At 51.3% G+C, this 25,390-nt stretch overlaps 1 protein-coding gene across 9 annotated transcripts in view; it reads left to right on the forward strand.

Annotated features, from left to right (window-relative positions):
- The window catches only part of LOC128335744 (gamma-aminobutyric acid receptor subunit gamma-4), a 34,059-nt gene extending 19,537 nt beyond the window's left edge, over positions 1-14,522 (forward strand). For 5 of the 9 annotated variants that reach the window (XM_053274459.1, XM_053274458.1, XM_053274467.1 and 2 more), the window contains 6 exons: positions 783-1,003; positions 1,918-2,000; positions 5,686-5,823; positions 10,636-10,788; positions 12,415-12,617; positions 14,197-14,522. In XM_053274459.1, coding sequence (XP_053130434.1) covers positions 783-1,003; positions 1,918-2,000; positions 5,686-5,823; positions 10,636-10,788; positions 12,415-12,617; positions 14,197-14,490 — 1,092 coding nt within the window. In that variant the 3' untranslated portion in view covers positions 14,491-14,522. The remainder of the gene's footprint in view (positions 1-782; positions 1,004-1,917; positions 2,001-5,685; positions 5,824-10,635; positions 10,789-12,414; positions 12,618-14,196) is intronic. The other 4 variants (XM_053274460.1, XM_053274465.1, XM_053274464.1 and 1 more) reach the window with 2 other exon arrangements.
- The last annotated feature ends 10,868 nt before the right edge of the window (positions 14,523-25,390 follow it).

Genomic DNA, 25,390 nt, shown 5'->3' on the forward strand with positions numbered 1-25,390 from the left:
AATTAGAATATTACATGGAACCAAGAAGACAAGGATTGAAGAATAGAACAATATCGGACCTCTGAAAAGTATAAGCATGCATATGTATTCAGTACTTGGTTTGGGCCCCTTTTGCAGCAATTACTGCCTCAATGCGGCGTGGCATGGATGCTATCAGCCTGTGGCACTGATGAGGTATTATGGAAGACCAGGATGCTTCATTAGCGGCCTTCAGCAATTCTGCATTGTTTGGTCTCATGTCTCTCATCCTTCTCTTGGCAATGCCCCATAGATTCTCTATGGGGTCAGGTCAGGCGAGTTTGCTGGCCAATCAAGCACAGTACACTGTATACTTTTCAGAGGTCCGATATTGTTCTATTCTTCAATCCTTGTCTTCTTGGTTCCATGTAATATTCTAATTTTCTGAGATTGTGGATTTGGGGTTTTCATGAGCTGTACGCCATGATCATCACAATTATAACATACAGGTAGTATCCCATTCAAATGCTAACCAGGTTGGAACCTGCTTAGCAAAGGGGACAATTCATGCTTGCTACCACAAGACCAACTCTCCTCCCGACCAGCTCTCCTCCTCTAGAGGAGCCCCACCTGCCCATCCCCAATTAAGTTTCCATCCCATTGCTGCCCTCGCCCCAAGGCAAAAGGTACCACCCGGTCCCTGGGTGCCATCTGCGATGCCTTATCCCAAAGCCTCACGAAAGATCACCTGCTACAGTGGAGGTCTTCGAGGCTGCGTTCCAGGCCGCGCCGCGGGTAACGGCTCTCGGCTGTGCCTTTCGCAGGAATACACCATCGACATCTTCTTTGCGCAGACGTGGTACGACCGGCGCCTTCGCTTTAACAGCACCCTCAAAGCGCTGACCCTCAACACCAACATGGTGAGCCGGATCTGGATCCCCGACACCTTCTTCCGGAACTCCAAGAGGGCCGACTCCCACTGGATCACCACCCCCAACCAGCTGCTCCGCATCTGGAATGACGGGAAGGTGCTCTACACGCTCAGGTGCTGACTGACCCCCCAGGAAGGAGCCAAACCTCACAGGGGTGGGATGGACAAAGCAGAGCATCCACATTCAGGAGGGGTGGGTGGGTGTCATGAAAGAGGGAAGGGGAGAGAGAGGAATGATGCAGCACCAACAAGTGTGTGGATCAGCAGGGCCGTTCGTATATAAGTCAAGAGCAACAAAAGGGGGGGGGCGTTCAGTGAAAACGTATTGGTGTCATCAATGTTGTCATTCAATGAAAATTTTGGTGTCATCCCAATTTATTGGTGCCAATTGGTTGGTGTCATCCCAATTTATTGATGTCATCAATGTTGTCATTCAATGAAAATTTTGGTGTCATCCCAATTTATTGGTGCCAATTGGTTGGTGTCATCAATGTTGTCATTCAGTGAGAATTTTGGTGTCATCCCAAGCAGGCTGTCATCAGTTCCAGGCCCTTGAGTTGGATGCCGTCTTGTAGGAAGCCCATTGCTGGAGAGGAGACTCCCCACCTAGGGCCAATGCTTCCAGTTTAATATGGGGGAGGGACATTTTCAAGCTGAATCCGAAAGGGCCAGCATCTGAAGGCGGTGGGGTTCAGGCTGCTTCCCAGCTAAAAAAGGACAAAAGGATTCTGGAGGGGACCTTGTGGTGGGTTTCCAGAGGTGGGCTTTGGTCAGCAGCATCAGTGCAGGCTCTGCACTTAGTTGGAGGTGGGGGCAGAGGCAGGGGGAGAACTCAGGATGCTTTTGCAGAGATGAAGTTTTGCCGTTGCTTTTCCTTCTGCTGCATGGCCCTCTGGGCTGCAGTGGCAGCAAAAGTGGGAGAAAAGCTTTTGAAATAACCTAAGCAGTCCTGATGCAACTGAAGCTCGTTGTTCAGCTGTAACTGCAGCGAACTAACATTTCTCCGCACCCCTCCATCTCTTCTCTAGGCTGACCATTGAGGCTGAATGTCTGCTTCAGCTGCAGAACTTCCCGATGGACACCCACTCCTGCCCCCTGGTTTTCTCGAGTTGTAAGTAAGGGCCATCATTTCATTTCCAGACAGCCTCTTTGGCCAGGACTGCCTGACACACCTTCTGGGCAGGGGCGGGTATCACCCGACATAATCATCCAGGCATTGTCCACCTCTGTTCTCCCCACACTTGAATCATTTAATTTTTATTTATTTATTTTCATTTATATCCCGCTTTTTCTCCAAGGAGTCTAGAGTTATGTCGGTCCTCACTGAGGTAGGTTAGGCTGAGAGATATGCGACTGGCCCAGAATAATGCAGTGAGTTTTCATGGCTGAATGGGGATTTGAACTCGGGTCTCCCCAGTTCTAGTGAAACACTGCACCACACTGGCATCCCATTTCTCCATGCAGGAAACCTTTGGGAACAGAATGCAGGAACACAGGAACCAGAGAAGGGGACTGTGATTAGTGCTGCTGGCTGACCTATGAGGAGAACTACTATGAGGAGAATTACTCCCATTGAACAGGAGTGTCTTGTCCTAACGCGCCAAGGCAGAAGGGTGGGCACCAAAGGATGAACAGCTATTTTCAAGACTGGAGCTGCATTTGCTCCTCCCTCCTCCATCTCCAGTGTTAACGAGAGCTGCTCTGTTGGCAGGCTGGTCGTTTGACAGGTAGAGCTGCATGGTTAGCTGTGCAGCTTTACCTGATGAATGGCCAGCAGGCCATGCAGGGTAGGCAAGAGAGGAGCAAATGGAGCTCCGGAAAGCCGTAGGATGAGCCACTCCCATTGAAATCAAAAAGCTGGGTGATTCTCAGGAAGATATTTATAAAAGTGGAAAGGGTTTTGGAGGGAGGGAGGCAAAAACCACTCCCTCTCCCCCTCCCTGCCTGGTCTATTGCACAAGAAGCCTCCTTGCATCACCGGAGGGCTGCAGAAAATGTCAGCTGCTCTGGTGTGGACGATGAATATGCCACTTCTCGATAGTATCGAAAATGCCATTCCATATTATCTCTGAAAAGGCACTGGCTATCGAGGAAGCACCAGGCAGGGCCAAGACAGACGTGGCCTTTGCTGAGTCCCGGGTTCAAATCCGAATCTGCCCTGTAGGGAGCTTGCCGCTGGCCCGGGCACAAGCCCTTTTGCCCCCTGGAAACCTCGGAAGCAAGAGAGCGAAAGAAGCCCCCAGCCAGCCAATGCGGGAGTGAAGCCCCAGCTGGACAGGAGAGGCCTTGCCTGGTTCTCCCAGCACTTCGTGGGGCAAAGGGGTGCCCTGGGGGAGGGGCGAGGGGGAGCCTTGCCTCCTCCCCCCCTTATCCTGGTGGCCCAGGGATGCTTGTCCCCCTTTGTTCCACACCCCTGACCCGAATCATTCAGACACATGAGTGTGGATCTGTGAAGAGGAGCCTGTTGTGGGGGGGCAGCGGAGCACCCCCCCCCCCACCTTGCTGCCAAGCTCAGTGGCCCAGATGGTGACTTGGAACTTTGGGGGGCAGCCAAGGAAGGTGCCACCAGGCCTCCTGGACTGGCCTCAGCCCTCCCTCCCTCCCTCCCTCCCTCCCTCCGTGTGTGTGTGTGTGTGTGTGTGTGTGTGTGTGTGTGTGTGTGTGTGTGTGTGCTTTCTGATGGGTGCTGAGGTTGCCTGCTGCTGTTTGCTGGACCCCACCAGCCATTGGGCCTGGGAGCTGCTCTCCGCCTGCTTCTTGCTCAAACAGACCCTGCGCAGCCACTGTTGTCCTTTCCCTGCTGCTGCTGCTGCTGTTGCTGCTGCAGCCGGTGTAGCTCCCCGTGCAGTCTCCCCAGCCCCCTCCCCCTGCCTCGCCAGCCTGGGCCCATCTCTGCATCTTAGCTAATTAACAGTACACGCTATGCATGCTTGGCAATTAATTATAAACATAGTTTAGCGATGCAGCGAGGTCTCTCCTTCTCCCCCGAGGAACTTTCATATAGGCATCAAGATCAGTGTTTCAAAATAGTTTTGACATTTTCATTTTGCAAAATAAAACCAGGATGCCAGACGAAACCACCCTGGCAGATGCAGGAGTCCCATTCCTGCTGCAGGCAGGGATCTGTTGCTACCTCCTCCACCCCGCATGCCTCCCCAAACACAGAGAGGGGTGTGGGGGGGGAACCTCTGCAGGTGGACCCCCCATGGCAGGGATCTGCTTTGCTCTCCCTTCTGTGCATGGCTGTGCTCTGACGGGGAGGTTATACTGGACAATCTGGCTGGAAGGGCGGTTTCTGTCCCCTCTAACAGGGATTCCCAGATGTTGTTGACTACAACTCCCAGCATCCCCAGCTGCAGTTGCCTTTGGCTGGGGATTCTGGGAGTTCTAGTCAACAACATCTGGGAATGCCTGTTAGAGGGAACACTGTTTCTGTCCCCCCACAACAATCTTCTACCCATGTCAAGAGCCTCTTGATACCCACAAAGTTGTTCTGAGGTGTTTCCAGAAGAGATGTGGGGCTGGAGATCCTAAGGAGACCGGAAAAGATGTCCCCCATTTTTCCCGAGAAGATGGCTCCATGTTCTCAGCATCAGCTGCCTCTAGTCAAGCAAAGGATGGGCTTTGAATCCCGCTGGAAACTGCCCTTCCTCTCTGCAGTGGGGCCAGACAGGGTCAGCCCAAGGATTGCTGGTGCTCTTGGCAAAGCCTGACTTTGCCACCCCCTTTGCCCACGTGGGCACCCCTGCCCCCTTCACCCAGGAGGGTGGCAGTCCCTGTTGTCTGAGCAAGCAAAGGTCTCCACTGGCCTCCCTCCCACCTCCTTGCCATCCTCACCTTCCCTGCTGCCTTCACCCACCACTTCTGCTTCTGGCCTGTGGTGGTGCATTATAATGACATCCCCGCACAGCGTGGCAACATTATTATAATGGGCCACAGCAGGTCCAGAAGCAGCTGGCGGTGGCAGGAGCAGCGGGCTGAGGAGGCGAGGAGAGCAGAGCAAGTGGGTGATGGGCAGGTGTCAGGGATGGGGAGGGCCTCCTCCGTTACCTGCCTGCTCGCTCACGTGGGTGATGGGAGATGCCCGTGAGCGCAGGCAGGTGAGGCGGGCAGGGATGCAGCCACACACTCCACAGGCTGCTGCTCCAGGGGTCTGCAGCCTGAGGGTCGGCCCTTCTCTTGGCTCGCCAGGTAGCACGTGACCCAGGCTGTTCCTCACCCCCACCCCAAACCTCAAAGCAGCAATACACGCCTCCTGCCTGGGACCCCCTCGGGGCCTTTTCCACAGGGCAAAGGGCAGTCAGTGCCCAGCCAAGCAGGGACTGCCACCTCCCACAGCCGTGGGATAGGACCCTGATGCCTCCTTCCGCAAACACTGGGGGAATCCTCTGCTACACTTCCCCCTTCATTGGGAGTCGGAGGGGAGTACAAGGAGAGGCATTAGAATGACTGGCTGCTTCCCCCCACTTTGAGCTCTTGGTTAAGGCTCAGCCTCGGTTTTGCATCTGGCCAGCTTGCCTCTGGTTAGGAAGGGCCGAGGGGAGATGTTGATGGCTTCCTGCCCAAAGGTCTCTGCTGCTCTGAGACCTCGAAGCAACTAGGAAGCTGGCACAGACAGAATACGCAGTCAGGATCTTTCCACACTTGATCAGGGTGGCTCCGGTGTGTGTGTGTGTGTGTGTGTGTGTGTGTGTGTGTGTGTGTGTGTGTGTGTGTGCGCACCTGCCTGCCTCCACATTGGCCTTCTGTGCAAAGGATGTGGCACTGACCATCCCCTTGGCCTGGCTCCCTTCCAGATGGCTACCCACGTGAGGAAATCATCTACCGCTGGAGGAGGTACTCCATTGAAGTCTCTGACCAGCGCACCTGGAGACTGTACCAGTTTGACTTCACGGGGCTGAGGAATACGTCTGAGGTGCTCAGGACGGGCGCTGGTAAGGCACCACAGCACTGGCCACACCGGTTCTGAGGCCTTTTGCATGTCAGGGAAAACCTCATGATCAAGAAGGGTATGATGGGGGGAGAGCTGGTCTGGTGGTAGCCAGAATAGACTTGTCCCCTTTGCTAAGCAGGGCCCACCCTGGTTGCATCTGAATGGGAGGTCTTACATGTGTGAGCCCTGTAAGATATTCCCCTTCGGGGATAGGGCAGCTCTGAGAAGAGCACCTCCCTCCCTCCCTCCCTGGCATCTCTAAGATAGTGCTGAGAGAGACTCCTGCGTGCAACCTTGGAGAAGCCGCTGCCAGTCTGGGTAGACAATACTGAGCTCGTTGGACCAAGAGTCTGACCCAGTATATGGCATGTTCCTATGTTGTTCCTAAGAGACCAGCTGCTGCCTCAAGACCCAGAAGGGATCCTTGGAGGCACAGGCACACAGCTGAGTTGCGTGGGGATGGGTGGTTGGGTGGGTGAAGAGGCAGCCTTCCCTGGGCCCAATGTCCCTGGCTCAAAGCTCCACGGGAGCCGGTGTCCTCCTCCTTGGCTTCCCAAGGAAGCTCCCTCTTTCTCTTAGCCAAGTGACTATGCTCTTTCTGGCCCCCAGCTAGGGGACCAGAATTATGTTGCATGTGTGGAGGGAGGAGGAGGAGATGGCCAGGCGAGGAGAGGGGTTTGCTCCCCCTGCCACACACGGGATATCCATTTTGGAAGGAAGGGCTCGAGATCCCTCTGTTCCCCCCCAGCCCAATGGAAAAGTCCTCCACTTAGTTTGCCAGCAGCAGACCAGGCCACAGACTGCCCCAGGCCTCCTTGACTTGTGCCATGGGATCTGATGGAAGAGAAGCCGTTCTGGGGGAGGGGGGATGCAATTGACTCTGAAATCAGGTATTGACTAATCTATTCAGGACTGCCTGGCTGCAGATGGGTTCCCCACCCCCACCCCCAAAGCAGCTTTTAATTGGAGGCGTTCTCTGTGACAGACGTAAAGGGCAGATGTCTTTGCTCTCAGCAGTCCAGCATGCATCTCTTGATCTGGGCAATTCCGGGGAGGCAGCAGCTGCCTTGATCATCAATTCTTCGCCGGCAAAGTATAGCTGAGGAAAAATTATGCCTTGCCTGTACGATCGGCTAGATTGTACACACTCCTTCACTGGGAGTCCTCAAGATATCACCTGGGTGGAGACTCTGTAATATTTGGTTTCAAGATGTGCCGGCATCGGAGATAATTTTTTCAGAGGTGGAAGGATCCATCTGCCTTTTGTTCCCCAAAGTGACAGGCAGAGCAGGTCTCCTTGTACCAGCTCAGAAGCAGCGTCAGGCATGGGCTGGCGGGTCCGAGGTGCCCTTGGCACTGCACCTGCATCTTGAATGGATGGCTGCCTGCCAGGGCCACTCTGATCCTGGCTCTGTCTCTGGCCTTTGCTGGGGCAGGGATGCCAGTTCAGGAGTTTAGGGGAGTCGGGCATCCCCATCCGCAGTTGGGGGGCCCCACCATTCCTTCTGTAGTATCCGGAGCTGTTGCAACCCATAAGAACAGCTTTGCTGGATCAGGCCCAAGGCCTATCTAGCCCAGCATCCTATTCCACACAGTGGCCCACCAGATCCCCCAGAGAAGCCCACAGGCAAAAGATGAGAACATGCCCTCTCTCCTGTTGTAACTCCCCTGCAACAGTTAAGAACATAAGAACAGCCCTGCTGGATCAAGCCCAAGGCCCATCTAGTCCAGCATCCTGTTTCGCACAGTGGTCCACCAGATGCCGCTGGAAGCCACAGGCAGGAGTTGAGGGCATGCCCTCTCTCCTGCTGTTACTCCCCTGCAACTGGTACTCAGAGGCATCCTGCCTTTGAGGCTGGAGGTGGCCTTTAGCCCTCCAGCTAGTAGCTGATGATAGACCTCTCCTCCATGAAGTTGTCCAAACCCTTCTTAAAGTCATCCAGGTTGTTGGGTGTCACCACATCTTGTGGCAGGTAATTCCACAAGTTGATCATGCATTATTTAGAGGTGTCTTGCCTCCAAGGCTGGAGGTGGCCTGTAGCCCTCAGACTACTAGCCGTTGATAGATCTGTCCTCCATTAATTTGTCCAAGCCCCTTTCAAAGGTATCCAGGCTAGTGGCCATCACCACATCCCATGGCAGAGAATTCCATAGATTAATTATGCGCTGTGTGAAAAAGTAGTTCCTTCTCTTGGTACCTTCAGTATCATGGTTCTAGTGTTGTGAGAGGGGGAGAAAAATCTCTCTCTGTGTGCACTCTCTCTACTCCATGCATAATTTTATACACCTCGACCATGTCTCCCCATAGTCACCTCTTTTCCAAACTAAAGAGCCCCGGATGCTGTAGCCTTGCCTCATAAGGAAGGTGCTCCAGGCCCCTGATCATCGTGGTTGCCCTCTTTTGCAACTTTTCCAGTTCTACAGTGTCCTTCTTAAGATATGGTGACCAGAACTCTATGCAGTATTCTGCTCTGGGCTCCTCGGAGGAACAGCAGGATATAAATGTAAAAAATAAATAAAAAATAAATTTGTTATAAGGGCATTATAATATTAGCATTTTTATTTTCAATCTGCTTCCTAATGATCCCTAGCATTGAATTTGCCTTTTTCACAGCTGCCGCACACTGAGTCAACACTTTCAACAAGCTGTCCAACGTGACCCCAAGATCTCTCTCCTGGTCAGTCACTGACAGCTCAGACCCCATTCACATATATGTGCTATTGGGTTTTTTTGCCCCAATATACATCACTTTACACTTGCTTACACTGAACCACATTTGCTATTTTGTCACCCACTCACCCAGTTTGGAGATATCCTTTTGGAGCTCCTCACAACCTGATTTGGATTTCCCTACCCTAAATAGTTTAGTGTCATCTGCAAATTTGGCCACTTCACTGATCCCTTCACTGGTTACCCCAACTTCTATATCACTTATGAACAAGTTAAAGAGCACTGGTCCCAGTACAGTATAATCTCAGTACAGACCCTGGGGGACCCCACTTCTTACTTTCCTCCATTGTGAAAACTGTCCGTTTATTCCTGCCTCTGTTTCCTGTCCTTCAACCAGTTCCCAATCCACAATTGAACCTGTCCCCTTATCCCATGACTGCTAAGTTTACTCAAGAGCCTTTGGTGGGGAACTTTGTCAAAAGCTTTTTGGAAGTCCAAGTATACTATGTCAACCAGATCACCTTTATCCACATGCCTGTTGACACTCTCACAGAACTCCAAAAGGTTAGTGAGGAAAGTCTTGCCCTTGCAGAAGCCATGCTGGTTCTCCTTCAGCAAAGCTTGTTCTTCTATACTTTTACAATGTTATCCTTAAGTATGTTTTCTGTCAATTTACCGGGAACACAAGTGAAGCTAACCAGCCTGTAGTTTCCTGAATCCCCCTGGATCCCTTTTTGGAAATCGGAGTTACAGTACCTTAGCTACTTTCCAGTCCTCTTGCACAGAGCCTGACTATAGGGACAAGTTACATATTTGGTAGAAGATCAGCAGTTTCACATTTGAGTTCCCTCAGAACTCTTGGGTGGATGCCATCTGGTCCTGATGATTTGTTAATTTTTAGTTTTTTCTGGTAAGGATGTTAGATTAGAACATCCTCTCTCTTCACTTCAAATTGAAGCTCAGTTCTAGAGAGGGTATATGGTCAGTATCTTCCACTGTGAGATAGATTTAAAGAACTCATTCAGCTTCTCTGCAATCCCATCCTCTTTAATAATCCCTTTCACGCCCTCATCATCTAAGGGTCCAACCACCTCCCTGGCAGGTTTTCTGCTTCTGATCTATTTAAACAAGTTTTTGTTATTCCTCTTGACACTTCTAGCTATATCATGTGCTCCACAAACTCTCTTCTTGTATCCCTTGCATTTTGTCTTCTTGCATTTCTTTTATGGAAATGCAAGGAATTTATTCTCTTCATTTGGCCAGGACTTCATTTTCTGAAGGAAGTCTTCTCTCCTTTTATAGCTTCCCTGACGCTACTTGTTAGCCATGCTGGCGTCCATCTTCCCGAACTTGGTGATACCCTTCCTCCTTCTTGGTATACATTCCAATCGAGCTTCTAGTGTTGTGGTTTTAAATAAGGCCCATGCTTTCTGCAGTGGTTTGACCCTCCTGACGTCCCCTTTCAGGATTAGCGGTGAAGTGCTGCAGAGATGCATCCAGTTGAAACAGGCTCCAGGAGAAGGGAAACATGGAAAACAAATGCAGTTCACTGTTAGCCTGGCCTGGCCTTCAGTCGGTCAACACCTAAGCACCAGTACCCCACCCAACCACAATTGAAGGCTGAAGCTTGCTGGATGCGGGGGTTCCCCTCCTCCAAGTCATCCCAGGCTGGGGGATTTATACACCCCACCTTCTAGGCACCTTCTCTTTGTTGAAGGCACATTGTGGCCAGGTTTGGATCTGGTCTGAACTGGTGTGGGGATCCTGGAGGGGATCTCTTCCAGATCTGTCACTTGTGGCTCCCGAGTCATTCAAGCTTAGCATTCTCACTGACATGTCTCCTACAATGGATTTAGGATTCCTTCAATGGGATTTAGGAACCAGGAAGGGAAACTGAGAAGTGCAGGATCTCCCTACACGGGCAGTAGGAAGTGCCAGGGGAGTGCCTGCCAATCCTTGCTGCAGAAAGAGCCCCTGCCTCCCCCCTGGGGCCCTGGGTGGCTCTTGCAAATGCCAGACCAGCTCAAATGGCCTCTCAGGTCGGAAACAGCACCTTCTGCAGTCCAACGACCTGTCAGGGTGGGCAGCCAAGCCAGACAGACTGGATGGGTAGGGCTGTCCTGATGTGTGGCCTCTCCCCAGGAGAGTACATGGTCATGACGGTGTCCTTTGACCTGAGCAGAAGGATGGGTTACTTTGCCATTCAGACGTACATCCCCTGCATCCTGACGGTTGTCCTGTCCTGGGTCTCCTTCTGGATCAAGAGGGACTCCACGCCAGCCAGGACATCTCTGGGTAAGGACAGCACTGCTGCACTCCACACGTGGGAAAGCCCAGCACCTAAGAGAGCTGTTTAAATAGATCTTGCCTATCTGCTGTGCTGCCTAACTCAGGGCAGTGTGTGGGTAGAATCCTAGCAACATCTCCCGACTATGTTTCTAACTCTGTGGCAGAACAACCACCACCAATATTTATATACCGCTTTTCAACAAATGTTTCCAAAGCAATTTACACAGAGAATTAACAAATAAATAAATAAGTAAAGATGGCTCCCCATCCCCAAAGGCTCAAATCTAAAAAGAAACATAAGACAGACACCAGCAACAGTCACCAGAGGTCCTGTGCTGGGGGTGGAGAGGGCCAGTTACTCTCCCTCTGCTCAGTAAAGAGAATCGCCATGTTAAAAAGGTGTCTCTCTCTGTCCAGTTAGCAGGGGCTAGCAGAACCCCTGCTTTGCATGCTGGGCCCCCCAGATCCAGCCAGGTAAAGCTTGGAATGGAAAGGACCTTCTCTGTCTGAAATCCTGAAGACCTGCTGCCCATCAGTGTAGACAATACGGAGTTCCAGGGATCACTGGTCTGACTTCGTAGGAGGCAGCTTCCTGTGTGGCTAGGACTGGCTTGAGAATTCCTGCTGAACTCAGAGCTGCTCTGCCTCAAACGCCACATTGCAGTCATGAGAAGCAAAGCAGCTCTCCTGGGGGTCTGCAGGATTCCAAGCGGGGAGGCAGGACCATGGACAGCTCCCTGCGCAGAAGCAGGTAGGGATGTGCCTCGGGGTGCTGCTGCTGTGGCCATGGGGGTGGGTGACGGTGGCTCTCCCCCCCCCCGCTGGCCTCCCCCCTAGTCTCCTGTGGCTGGCTCAGCCTGTTTGGGGGCCATTTTGTTTATTTGCACACACTGCTGCCCTTTTTTGCCATTGTGCATGACCGGTCACGCAAATGGCCCATGTGCATGTGCGGTGGCCAAGAAAATGGCCTCCCTGCACTCAAACACGGCCAAAATGGCCCCCCAAAAGGCTGTGCCGGCCACAGGAGACTCGGGGCAAGGCCAGTGGGGGGAGGGGGAGCCACCGGAGACAGACACACACCCCCATCCCCGCAGCAGCACTCCCCAAGGCTGCCGAAGCCCTCCAGCAATGGTAAGTTGACCTTCTTTTGTTGACAAAATTTGATGGTATCTGGCACCCCTGAATCAGGCCCAAACCTATTCGAATTTGAAGCAAACTGGGGGGGCTCTGTTCAGTGGGGGCAGGGGGAGCCGAACATGTCCGGTCCGGTTTGAATCCGGTTCGGATTCAAACCGAACCAGGCAAACTGGTTTTGTGCACATCCCTAGGAGCAGGCTGGAAGCCGCACTGTGTCCCCATATGGGCTTTTGCGCTTCAGCCATGTTTATTCAGGGCAGCCTCCTGCATTTCTGGGCCCTGCTGATGCAGGCTCCTGGGACTCTCTTCCTGGGACGGTAGCTTCTGCGACTTCATGGGGGAAGGTTCTAGGGCCTTCCCTAGCTTCTGTGTCCTCAGACCCCTCCCCTGATCACAGGGGATCTGATCCAGGAGCAGGATGACACCGAGTCCTGCTCACAGTCACCAGTGTGACCCTGGAAGGTCAGCTCACTCTTGTGGTTGTTGTACTCCCAGGGATCACCACCGTGCTCACCATGACCACCCTGAGCACCATCTCCCGCAAGCACCTGCCCCGGGTGTCATACATCACAGCCATGGACCTGTTTGTCTCGGTGTGCTTCATCTTCGTCTTTGCCGCCCTGATGGAGTATGCCACACTCAACTACCTGGTAGGAAACAAGAAGCCAACAGAGCACAGCAGCCGGAGACCCAGGCTGGTAAGCAAGGGAGCTGGGAGTGGGGGGAGAAGCTGCCAAGGGGAGCAAGGCTTCCGAGTCTGTCCATTCAATGGGTCCAAATGAGGAGAGTTGCTGGGAAAGGAAGGGAAGTGTTGGGAGGTGAGGCATCAGCCACTACGCACAATCCTGCCTGGGGCAGGGGTCAGTGGCAGCCAAAGATGGAAGGAAGTGGAGAAGCTTTAGGGTGTCGGGGGGGGGCAGGTGGGCATCAGTAGTGTTTTGCCCCATTTGGACACACACACCCCCAATAGTCCACTGACTGCAGCAGCTGGCTCTGGGTATACCATTGCTCCCCAGTGTGGCCTCCTTGCCCAGAACAAGGGATCACCTCAAAACCTTCAACTGCAGCACTGACCACAGAGAGGTTTCCTTTAATTATCTGAGGCGCCTTTTGTTTTTCTGTGCTCCAATAGGGATGGGCACGAACCGGTTCGGCAGTCCTTTTACGGACCGCTGTACCAATTCAGATGTTTGGCGTTCGGATCGTGCGGTGGCGGGGGGCAGGGTTTAAGCAGCAGAGAGGGTGCCCACCCAGCCCGCCGCCTTCCCTCCACTGGCACTGGTGCCAGAAATGCTGGCGTGGGGTTGCTGTGTACTTCCTTGCAGCCCCAGTCAGTGTCATACTGGCAGTGGCCAATGCACATGAACACCTCACAGACATGCATGTGCACCGGCCATGTCTGGTACGAGGCTGACCGGGGCTGCAAGGAGCTATGCAGCAGCCCTGCGACAGCATTTTTGGCGACAGCGCTGGTGGGGAAATGCAAGGGGTGGGACAGGCACTCTCCCTGCTACTTAAAGGTAAACCGCCCCCCCATGCTGCCAAACCATCTGAACACCAGTTTGTGCACATCCCTAGGTTCCAGAGCCCTGCTGGATTGCCTCTTGGGCTCCCAAAAATCACTATGCTCACTGGGCAGGTGTCCAGCTAGAAATGTACCCAGAAAGGTGAGTCGAAGGGATGGGGGATCTAGGAGACCCCTTGTCAGGGGGGGACTGGACCTGCAAGTGGTCAGGGGAAAGGGCAAGATACAGGGATATCATTGTCAAGATCAATGAATGGAGGGCAGGAAGTAGTCAAGGTCAGGCAGGCAGCCAGGTCCCAAAGGGTGGCAAACCAAAGGCACAGGAGGCCAGGAGAGGCACAGGAAATTGTGTAGCTCCTCTAAACTGTGAGATGTTCAGACTGAGGAGCCAAGCCTGAAGTGATGTAGGGCCATTTGGCTCCAGCTGGCTCCCCAGATCCCCTGGTCCTGGCCTGAAGAGCTGCAATACCCTCTCTGGCCATTACCTGGGTGGCACTGCAGAGCAGCAAAGGTCAGACCTCTCCAGAGACCTGCCCTGGCAGTGCATGGAGTGAAGTTCCTGACAGGCTTGATCCTTCGGTGCCTTGTGCCCCACCTGAAGTGTGCCTGCAGCCTGGCCCAGAGATGTGCTGCCCCAGAGAAGCCCATGTGCCACCTGAGTCAGGTTGAGTGTCTTGGAGAAGGGAGGCTGTGGGGGGAGGGCTCTGCTCCTTCCCTGCTTCTCTCATTTGCTGCCCTCTGTCCCACTCCAGCCAGCGGCTCACGCCCACCTGGTGCCCTCCTACACCACCATCAACATCAACAGCTTGGTGCACTGGCCTCCTGAGGTCGACGATGAGGAGAGCGAAGACCTGGGCTCCCCTTGTGCAGAAGGGAAGGAGTGCCAGCAGTTCTTTTGCTGCATTGAGGACTGTCAAACAGGGACTTGGAGGGAGGGCCGGATCCGCATCCACATTTCCCGCCTGGACTCCTATTCCCGGGTTTTCTTTCCCACTGCCTTCCTCCTCTTCAACATCGTGTACTGGATCGCCTATCTTTATCTCTAGTTCCCTCCAATAAAGATTTGCAAAAAAGGGGACCAGACTTTACTCCTCATTGCCTCCTCCATCACTCCTTTCCAAAGCCAGAGGGTGGGGGGATGGAGGGCGGAGGAAAGAATTGGGCCTTGCCCTGTTAGAGGTTGTTGATTTTTACCCACAATAGGTAAAACAGCAGAGCACTAAGGAATGAGCACACACTCCAGTTACAGAGTAGGAAGCAGAGGATGGTTGGGATATTGCCGCTATTTAGAGAAAAGACATGGAGATCCTTGTATGACTAAACACTAAACATTTATTGGTTAAATACACTTAGATAGGAAAGACCTATCTCTAATCTAAAGGACTACATAGTGGATAGGTAAGGAGAGAGAGAGATGTTTCCATCTGTTCTCTAGGAAGGAAGGAAGGATTGTGACTCAGCACAGGAAGTGCTGCAGAGTCAGTTCAGGGGTCATAGAGTAGGGACAGATAGGGAGACCCTGACTCACTGCCTCTACTCCCAATGCCCTTAGTGGTCATTAGGACAGTGGGTGCAAAAGGCCGATGCACTGGAAGTTCATCTCCAACATGCCCTGTGTGGACAGGGTTCTCCTCCCTTTAGCTTCAAACTAGAGTTGCCATGCCCTCTGAAATTCCGGGTTTCACCCAGATTTTAAGCATCTTACCCAGATTGCTTAGCCCACCCAGATTTGCCTGGATTTCAGCTTTTATTTAAAAAATAATAAAAAATTAAAAAGCTAAGCTCTAGCCCTTGTAGAAGCAGAGCTATGGAGCAAAACGGGCAGTCACTCTTCTGCTCAGAAATCATTTCCCAGCCAATTTACAGAATGGTCAAATTAGGCACCCGGATTTGGAAAGCCAGAATAGGGCAACTCTACTTCAAACTCACTTGGTGTTCTTTTGCTGTGCTTCGGGTACCTTGATTACCTTGATTTTGCAACGGAAAGCTATGTTTTGCTCTGTTCATTGAGAAAAGCTATTGGCCCCAAACATCTTCCAAATAACACCCTGCCATGCGACTGGGAGTTTTATTGGTAGCACAAAGCGTGACACTGGATCCAAGCACCCCACCCCAGTAAAGCAGCACGCAAGCCCATCCAGCAAAGCGGGTGGCCCTTGGCTTGTGCTTGCTCAGCCAATGCAAGGGCCAAGAAATGGAAGCGGGGCCAGCCTTATGGGATAACAGGGCCCTCGCCACGGCTGGGAAATCGGCAGCTCTGCATGACGCTGGGAAAATCTCTCCGGAGAGTCAGATCCGAAGTGAAATGGGGAGCTGCACCCGCGTCTGCCTTTACACGCGTCTCCTATTTGCTCAAAGCCTTGTCCCATTAATATTTAGCCGTGATGTAAACTGCGAATAAATGTTTTAAAGAGAACATACTTTAGGACCGAGTGTCACATTAAAAGCCTGTCATTGGGTGAGATGTGGTGGGATGTGGAAAAGTTGCTGACAGGGACAGCTGGGACTTCTTCTTCTTCTTCGCAAGCAGATCCCGTCCAGGCAGGCAATGGGCTGTGACACTGTTGAATATGATCCAAATAATGATGTGTCATGTTTAATTCATTCCTAAATTGAGCTTCGCCTGGGTTCTGGGGAAGCTGAGGGCGAGCCTCATTACAAAATGGCACAAAAGCTCGGAGAAGCAGAAGCAGCAGCAGCCGCCGCCATGCGGAGTGCAGCCACAAGGCAGACGGCTCCCTGCTTCATGCACAGTGCCCCCAAAGAGTCCTCCCGGGCCAGACCAAAGAGGGGCCATCTTGCCTAGCAGATGCCTCCACGGGAGGTCCACCAGCAGGCCTGAATGATACATGAGCGGGGGTTTCACGCAACTTCCCTTCCCCAAAGTTCCCCTTCAGCCTAAAAACTGCTGAGAACAAAAATTCGGCACAGCCCTGAAACCGCTTCAGTCACCGGTTGGAGCAGATTTGCTCATCGTGGTACTGAGTGAGGAGGAGGGGGCGGTGAGCCAGCAGGACCCTCACACCATGCTCTCCGCTTCTTGCCTCTGCTAGGGCTGTGCAAGGGAATAAGGGACATGAGGCAGGGAGAACGCAGGAGTAATCGGATGCCTGAGTGCCAATGGCCCCTCTAATTTTTCCCCACCTCTGTGTACGGAATGAATTTTGTTCTGGGCAGCAGTATCAAGGCAGTGTGTGCTCACATGCATTCAGGGTGGGGCCTTCCTGATTCAACCTGAGTGGGATCTAAAATGGACTGCGCAGGCATCAGAAAACCGGTGAGCGCGTGCATGCTTTCACACTTTAGAGCAGGCCTGCACAACGTAAGGCCCGGGGGGCCAGATCTAGCCCGTGGGGACTTTTTGCTGGCCCCAGGGGTGGCTCAAAGTATTGTGGTGCCTGAGGTGCGGTGCAAAATGCCACCTTGACCCATAGGCTTTGTGGGGGTCAGCCCCCTTTCAAAATCGATCTTTGCAAGCCTTGAAAGTGCATGGGGTACAGGGAAGAGGAAAGGTTGCTAGGGGCCTCCTCTTACCTTCTCATGCTGTGGATAACTAATAATTGCTTTCATTCATATTTTTAATAATTAATTTTAATGTGCTGAACATTCGCCTTGATCCCAACATACCAAGGCATGGTTAGTTCTGGCCCACCAGAGAATTTGACTTGTGCACCCCTGCTTTAGAGGGAACACTGCTGAGTTAAGTATGGGTTTTTACCACTTTCAACTTAAACAATGGTATAAGTTCCAACTTGGACTGCTTCTCCTCTGCTTATTGATATAACCACGGTAAGCCAAACTGGGTGTGATGTAATTTTGTTTTCTAGAGCCAAAGTGGTGCTGTGGGTAGAGTGCTGGACTAGGACAGGGGAGACCCGAGTTCAAATCCCCATTCAGCCATGATACTAGCTGGGTGACTCTGGGCCAGTCACTTCTCTCTCAGCCTAACCTACTTCACAGGGTTGTTGTGAGGAGAAACGGAAGTATGTAGTATACCGCTCTGGGCTCCTTGGAGGAAGAGCGGGATATAAATGTTGTTAAAACAACAACAACAATAATAATAATAATAGAAAGAGAAGCGTTGTTAGCCAGTAAAAATTGGATTCACTCATGAGCACTATCTGGTAGTCATCACTTGCATGATTTTCATGATCCTGATATCTGGATAATGCTAAGGAAGCCAGTCATTGATGGCTGTGAATGTCAATGTTTTTGTTAATGTCCCCAATATGGGACTGTTGGCAACCCAAGGCCTGTCACCCACCAGAACCACAGAGAATTCTGGGAGGGAGGGAGAAGGGGAGGGAGTCGGAGGTCATAAATTATGTTGTTATTAGTGAAAATAACTGGCTTGATCTGAGCCATAGGTTCTTCCCATTAGCTGAAAATAAGGGACAAATGGCATCCTGTAAGGGACAGGCAATTCTTGGCTGAAATAAGGGATGTCCCTGCTAATAAAGGACTGTGGGTAACCCTAGGCTGTGGACCCTGCTGAATTAGGCCAGCTGAGATCCTTGAGCTGGGTTAGGGTAACCTCTTTCCAGCCACCCCCCGCTTTAATTGCCAGCTGCAAACCAACAGAAAGAGCTCCCATTCCCCCACCAAAAGGGAGAGGGAACTCAGATCTCCCACTATATCCAGTTGCAAGAGTTCACAAAGTTAAGGTTGTACAGTCCGCCTTTTAAGTAGCCCCTTAGCAGCTCAAAGCCAAGAACACTTCTGTGGTGAGCCCCCCCGGGTGTAGCAAGACCCTTGGGGGCCAGGGGGCCATATCTGGGCAGGGGCCCCCCAGATCACGTGCACTAAGCATGTGCGTACCCCAGTGCCCTAAGCCACACCCCCTGCCTCTGATGCCAGATTCAAGGGGCGGGGCAACTAACACCTCCCCTTTGCCACTCCCGCCTCCACTGCCCCTGCCCCGCTGCTGCTTTTAATCTTGGCCTGGGGCGGATGGCAGCTGAGCCGAGCAGGGCATGCCACCCCCCATGGCAGTGGTGGCGGGCGCTGTGGCTGGCAGGCCTCTCTGGCCAGCCTGTGCAGTTCGAATATGGACATTGCATGTCCATGATGCCCGTGACAGCATGGGCGTGCGACGTCCATAGTCAGACTGTGCAGGCGTGCAGTTTGGCCAGAGAGGCCTGCCAGCCACAGCACCTGCCACCACCACCATGGGGGGGGGGTGGCTTGCCTTGCTCAGGTCTCACCAGAGGCCAACAGATAAGAAATAGCAGTGGGGCACAGGTGGTGGTGGGGCAGGGCAGGGGTGGCAGGGTGGCCTGCTCGGGGGCCATTTGGGGCCCCCTGACCCTCTGGGCCCAGGGACAGTTGTCCTTGCTTGTCCAACGGAACCTACACCCATGTGCCCCCCTTCTACTTAGAGTGGAAGCAGGGAGAGTAGCAAGGAGTGATCTGAATAGTGACAGAGAACACACATGAAAGGCTTGTGGGATCTGGGCAGCAGAGGGGGCCTGTTTTGCTTCCCGAGAAGGGGGACCATCTTACAGGGAGTCCAGTTGCCACTGGGAGAAGAGCGCAGTGCTTGGGGAAATGAAGGTGCAAGTCGGGAGAGAAGAGAGTGCAGCAATCATGGTCGTGACTCTTTCTTTGCAGAAGAATCAATTGAGGAATCTCCTCCTGAGCTAGCCACAGAGGAGGAGAAGGAGGAGGAGGCACAAGGTGACCTACGTTGGGTGGGGGTTCAGTTGCCAGTGGCTGCAGCCAATCCTGGGAGAAGGGCTCCATTGGATCCCTCCCTCCCTCCCTTTCCTTCCCAGTGGTTTTGTTGCCTGCGACAGGAAGGAGAGTGTCATTAGCGTGAGGTGTGAAATAAGTCGGGCTGGCAGAATCCAGAGACAGCTCCGCAGCACTGGAAAAACGTCTGGGATAAAATCCTGCTGTGCTGGGGGTCCTGAGGCTCCATTCCAGCATGCTGCAAGGACTCGAGTTCAAATGGGTTTGACCTTGAAGAAAAATCAGCTGGTGACGACAACTGCCTCATTTGCATGGTGAGCAGGCACCCATGGCTAGCCAGCTGGTCACAGGGGGCCCCAGGTTGTGACTCAAAGCTGCTCCAGAGATGCATCTCCAGAAGGTTTGCTTCCCTGCAGTGCCTCTGTGCATGGGTGTATCGTGATTTCCACCATGGCAGGGGCCTTGTGGGAAGTGGAATGGCAAAGCCCCTCCCCACATGCTCCATTTATTTACCTTATGTGAATTCTCCCACCACCCTCCACTCTGGAGATTTGGGTTTGGGTTCAAGGCAGGCAGGAGCCTCTCTCGACAATGGAGGCCCTCCAGACACTGCTGGTTTAGATCTTCCCTTTGCTTCAGCAGCAGAAACTGGCAGAAGTACAAATGTCCACCAGAGCAAAAGAGGAGAAAGGCAGATTCAGGAACACATGATTAATAAGAGATGAAGACACCAGATGCTGCCTCCTCCTCCTCTTCCTCCTGCCTCTGTGTTGTGGTGCTTGCCTTGTTTTCTGTGCACACACACACACACACACACACACACACACACACACACACACACTCTACACTTCCTTACATTGATGTATTTCATCAGTCTGTTTGATGGCACTTCCCATGAACAAGGATATCGTGGTGTCTCAGAAAGTCACAGGCACAAGTGAGTTTCACCCTCCCAGTGGCTCCAGGAGTACAGCTCTGAAGAAAGGAGGAGAGCTGGTCTTGTGGTAGCAAGCGTGACTTGTCCCCTTAGCTAAGCAGGGTCCACCCTGGTTGCATATGAATGGGAGACTAGAAGTGTGAGCACTGCAAGATCTTCCCCTCAGGGGATGGAGCCGCTCTGGGAAGAGCATCTAGGTTCCAAGTTCCCTCCCTGGCAGCATCTCTAAGATAGGGCTGAGAGAAATTCCTGCCTGCAACCTTGGAGAAGCCGCTGCCAGTCTGTGAAGACAATCCTGAGCTAGATGAACCAATGGCCTGACTCAGTATATGGCAGCTTCCTATGTTCCTAAAGAAAGGCTGGCTGGCTTGACCAAAGCAGCTTATGGGAAAGGGTGGAGGGTTCTCTGAAGTCAGGAAGACGTTCTGCCCAGCAAAGCCAGCCAGCCACTGGCCTCCATCCCTAATGAAAGGCTTGAGCCCACCATGGGTTGAAGGGGTCTCCTGGCCCTTTCTCTTTAGAAGGTGAAAAGGAAGGGCAGCGACCCAAGGAGAGGCATTAGAAGGCAGCTTGTTAGGGCTCTGGTGTGTGAGCTGCCCAGGTGGCCTTTGAAGCTAAGTTAGTGGGACAGGAGAGCGATTAGAAAACCTTTTTTAAAAATCACTTAGGAAGGCTCCTGCAAGGATGATGGGGGGACTTCTGACTCCTGTCTCCCCAAGGGCCTACTGCAGTGGAGCCTCCAGAGTCTCTGCTTTATGTGTATTCCTGGAGTGTGGCATTTGCCCATCTCAACCACTCCTTGTACCATCCAGCAGCTGTGCTTGAAAGAGACGCCAGAAGGGGAGCCCAGCAAGCTGGCGGGGTGGGGGGGCAACCTGGGGAAGAGAGCTGGTCTTGCAGTAGCAAGCATAAATTGTCCCTGTTGCTAAGCAGGGTCCACCCTGGTTTACATTTGAATGGGAGACTGCATGTGTGAGCAGTGAAAGATGTGTGAGCACTTAGGGGATTGAGCCACTCTGGCATCCCCACATCTTGCATGCAGAAGGTTCTAAGTACCCTCCCTGGCACCTCCAATAGGGCTGAGAGAGACTCCAGCCTGCAACCTTGGAAAAGCTGCTGCCAGTGTATGTAGACAATACTGAGCTAGATGGACCCATGGTCTGACTCGGTAGAAGGCAGCTTCCAATGTTCCTGTGGCAGAACTACTTGTCCCACTTCTGTGACATGACACCACATGTGAAGGAATTTCAGATCCCACCAGCCCCATGATATCTATGCTTAACCTCTGCCACCGGAGTAGACTTTTCTTTTCTATGGTTGTGTCTACTAAAACAGCCCTTAAACTTTTGCAGCACTGTTTCCTCTAAGGCATGCACATGTGCACATGCTCACACATTTTCTGAGGTCCCCTCAGTTAATTTTAGATCCTACTCAGGTGGAATCAGGAAGGCCTCACTCTGAATGCACATGCACACACACTGCCTTAATACTGCCTCCCTGAACAAAACTCATTCTGCACACAGATGAAGAAAATTAGAGAGAACACTGCTCTGCAGTAATAAAAACAACAACACCCAAACCCTTCAGTAGAGTGGAAGGCTTTTAGGTGGAGACAATCAAACAGAAGCTTCCAATCAAAACAGTAGCTTTGGTTTCTTAGTGCAGCATAACCTTGGGGCAGGGGCAGTTACCATAAGAGCATAAGGTAGAAATAAAATGGTTGGAAAAACACATCCAACTGACCCATCTAAATCTGGTCCCTAATTCAGAGTCCTCTGCAATTACATCTTTTTACAGCAACCTGGCTTGTTCCTTGTGGTCACATTTTCAGTCCTGGGGTTCAACCCAGACTCCTTCTTCTTACTTGTGAGTTATTTCAGCCCTTCAGCGAGTCTCCACTCTCTGTAAGTGATTTCACAGTTCTTCCTCCAGTCTCAGTCCTGATCCTCTCTCAGACTGTGCTGGCAAATCCTTCACTTGGATTCTTCAGCTCTGCACTCCTTCTGGTACTCTTCTGAACTTCATTGCACAGTCTGACTTGGAGAAGCCACTGCCAGTCTGTGTAAAGAGTTCCTGGCTCTCAGGGAACAAGTCTGTTCCCTTGAAGCCAAGGTGGCTGACCACACTCCAGCTCTCCAACTTGTAACTTCACACAGCAAGGAAATCAACCAACCAACCAACCAATCACCAAGAAAACAAAAGGGAAAGGACAAGCTAAGTTTCTTAGGGCTAGTATTTTCTAGGATTTGATTTCTGGCTGGCTGGAAGGCTGTGTTTTTGACAGAGCAGAGCAGAGCAGTTAGTCTGAGTGGGGGATAAGCTCCAGGTGAGTTACTTGGCTTGTGGGAGGGCTCACATTCCTGAGGTGACTCAGTTTGCCAGCAGATATTAAAGACAAGGCTCAGACCAGCAGCTTTCTTCCCAGGAACTTTGCAAAAAGAAGTTTGCAAACAGATATTGAAGGTGTTTTGCAGGAGTTTAGCGGGAGTTTGGCAGGGAACTCAGTCGGGAGGCACACAAACTGTCCCTTTCATCACAGAGGAGACATGCAGTATGAGGAGAAGGTGAGTACTACCCCACTCCTGTAATTTTCTTGGGAAACAGTGCTTAAAACCTTTAACTAGCTGACAACTGCACCCAAGACATAGCTTCAAGTGAGCAAACCCAATATATTCTAAATAGCCAATCAAACCAGTTATTTATTTATTTATTCATTATTTATTTAAAATATTTATACCCCACTCCTCCAGTGCACTACTGCTCAGAGCGGCTCACAACAATAAGATAGACACAGATACAATAGAAGTAATAAAATTAACTAAATTTACAAAGTGGGGGGGGGGAGTCAGATTAAAAACCACAATTATTCAGTTCAAATTAAAATGGAAAATTATAAAAAGCTAAAGAACCTATCGGAAATAACAAAATAATAATGGAGCATTAAAAGGGTCCAATATAGTTATGAAGGTAGAATGCCTGCAGGGGATGGGGTGCTTCCCAGTGTATTGCACTGAGCGTTGCATGTATGTCTATCTGCCTGAGGGGCAGAAGCCCTGGGTGTGCACTCGGGGCAAAGAGCTCCTGGCTCTTGGGAAACAAGTTTGTTCCATCAAAGCCAAGATGGCTGACCTGGAGAAGCTTTAGGAAGCAGAGAGGTGTGTGGATGAGACCCTCAGGGATGTGATAGAGGCATCCCACTCCCAGGCTGATGGCGCTTCTGCTGTCATGGAAAATGAACCAAAATGGAACCAGATAGCCGGTACTCAAAATCAAAAAGGAGATTGCCAGCGTGGTGTAGTGGTTAGAGTGCTGGACTAGGACCAGGGAGACCTGAGTTCAAATCCCCATTCAGTTATGATACTTGCTGGGTGATTCTGGTTGACTTTGGTGCCGGGTAAATTGATGGAAAGCACACTTAAGACAAAATTGTTAAACATACAGAAGAACAGGCCCTGCTGAAGGATAACCAGCATGGCTTCTGCAAGGGCAAGTTGGGCCTCACTAACCTTTTGGAGTTCTTTGAGAGTTTCAACAAGCATGTAGATTAAGGTGACTTGGTTGACACAGTATACTTGGAATTCCAAAAAGCATGTGACAAAGTTCCACATCAAAGGTTCTTGAGTAAACTTAGCAGTCATGGGATAAATGGATAGGTTCAATTGTGGATTGGGAACTGGTTGAAGGACAGGAAACAGAGGTAGGAATAAATGGACAGTTTTCACAATGGAGGAAAGTAAGAAGTGTGGTCCCCCAGCAGTGTTTCCTCTAACAGGGATTCCCAGATGTTGTTGACTACAGCTCCCAGAATCCCCAAGCCAAAGCCATTGCAACTGGGGATTCTGGGAGTTGTAGTCAACAACATCTGGGAATCCCTGTTAGAGGGAACATTGTCCCCCAGGGGTCTGTACTGGGACCAGTGCTCTTTAATTTGTTCATAAATGATTTGGAAGTTGAGGTGAGCAGCAAAATGGCCCAACTTGCAGATGCCACTAAACTATTTAAAGCAGTGAAATCCAAAACAGATTGTGAGGAGCTCAAAAAAGATCTCTCCAAACTGGGGGAGTGGGCGACAAAATGGCAAATGTGGCTCCATATGTAAGTGTAAAGTGATACATATTGGTGCAAAAAAAAACCCCCAAAAACCCAACTTCACGCATCTGTTGATGGGATCTGAGCAGTTGGTTACTGACAAGATTTTGGGCTCTTTGAAATTGTCAACCCAGTCTGTGACAGCAGTAAAAATGGCAAATTCCATGCTAGGGTTCATTAGGAAGCAGATTGAAATTAAAAATGCTAATATTATAATGCCCTTGTGATGTAGCCACATTTGGAGTACTGTGTGCAGTTCGGGTCACTGTATCTTAAGAAGGATATTGTAGAACTGGAAAAGGTGCAGAAGAGGAAAACCAAGATGTTCAGAGGCCTGGAGCACCTGCCTTATGAGGCAAGGCTACAGCATCTGGGGCACTTCTTAGTTGGGAAAAGAGGAGACTACGGGGAGGGGTATAAAATTATTCATGGAGCAGAGAGAGTGGACAGAGAGAAAATTTTCTCCCTCTCTCACAACACTAGAACCAGGGGTTATCCCATGAAACCGAAGGTCGGAAAATTTAGGACCAACAGAAGGAAGTACTTTTTTCACACCGTGCATAATCAATGAAATGTTTTGCCATGGGATGTGGTGATGGCCACCAGCTAGAATAGCTTTAAAAAGGGCTTAGACAAATTCATGAAGAACAGGTCTATCCATGGCTAGGCTAGTCTGGGGGCTATAGGTCAACCCCAGCCTCAGAGGCAAGATGTGCCTCTCAATACCAGTTGCAGGGGAAGCAAGAGCAAGAGAGAAGTCATGCTTTCATTTCATGCCTGTGGGCTTCTCCGAGGCATCTGGTGAAATACTGTGTGAAACAGGATGCTGGACTAGATAGGCCTTGGGCCTGTTCCAGCAGGTCTGTTCTTATGACTCTGTGTAACACTGTCTCTTGCTAAAAGCAACTTCCTTATATACACCATTTTCTTCAACAATTTTTTTAAACAGCCCAATCAGCACAACTTAAGTTCCCTCTATTTAAAAAAATTTAACCAATGAAATCAAGCCTCCCTTTCCCTCCAGAATCAAGCCAGTACATTTTATCGCCCTCAAACAGAAACTGCAGGAACAGCAGCCATGAACATTTGATCTTCTCAGCTTTCTGTATACAGAGACTAGCAAGGTGAATTACACATACAGTCCTACCAGGGGTGTATCTAGGGTAGGGCAGGTAGGGCACGTGCCCTGGGCGACACTTGAAGGGGGGTGCCATTTTTTAAAATTTAAA

This window comes from Hemicordylus capensis, chromosome 11 (genome assembly GCF_027244095.1).
Source record: "Hemicordylus capensis ecotype Gifberg chromosome 11, rHemCap1.1.pri, whole genome shotgun sequence".
Taxonomy (NCBI): Eukaryota; Metazoa; Chordata; class Lepidosauria; order Squamata; family Cordylidae; genus Hemicordylus; species Hemicordylus capensis.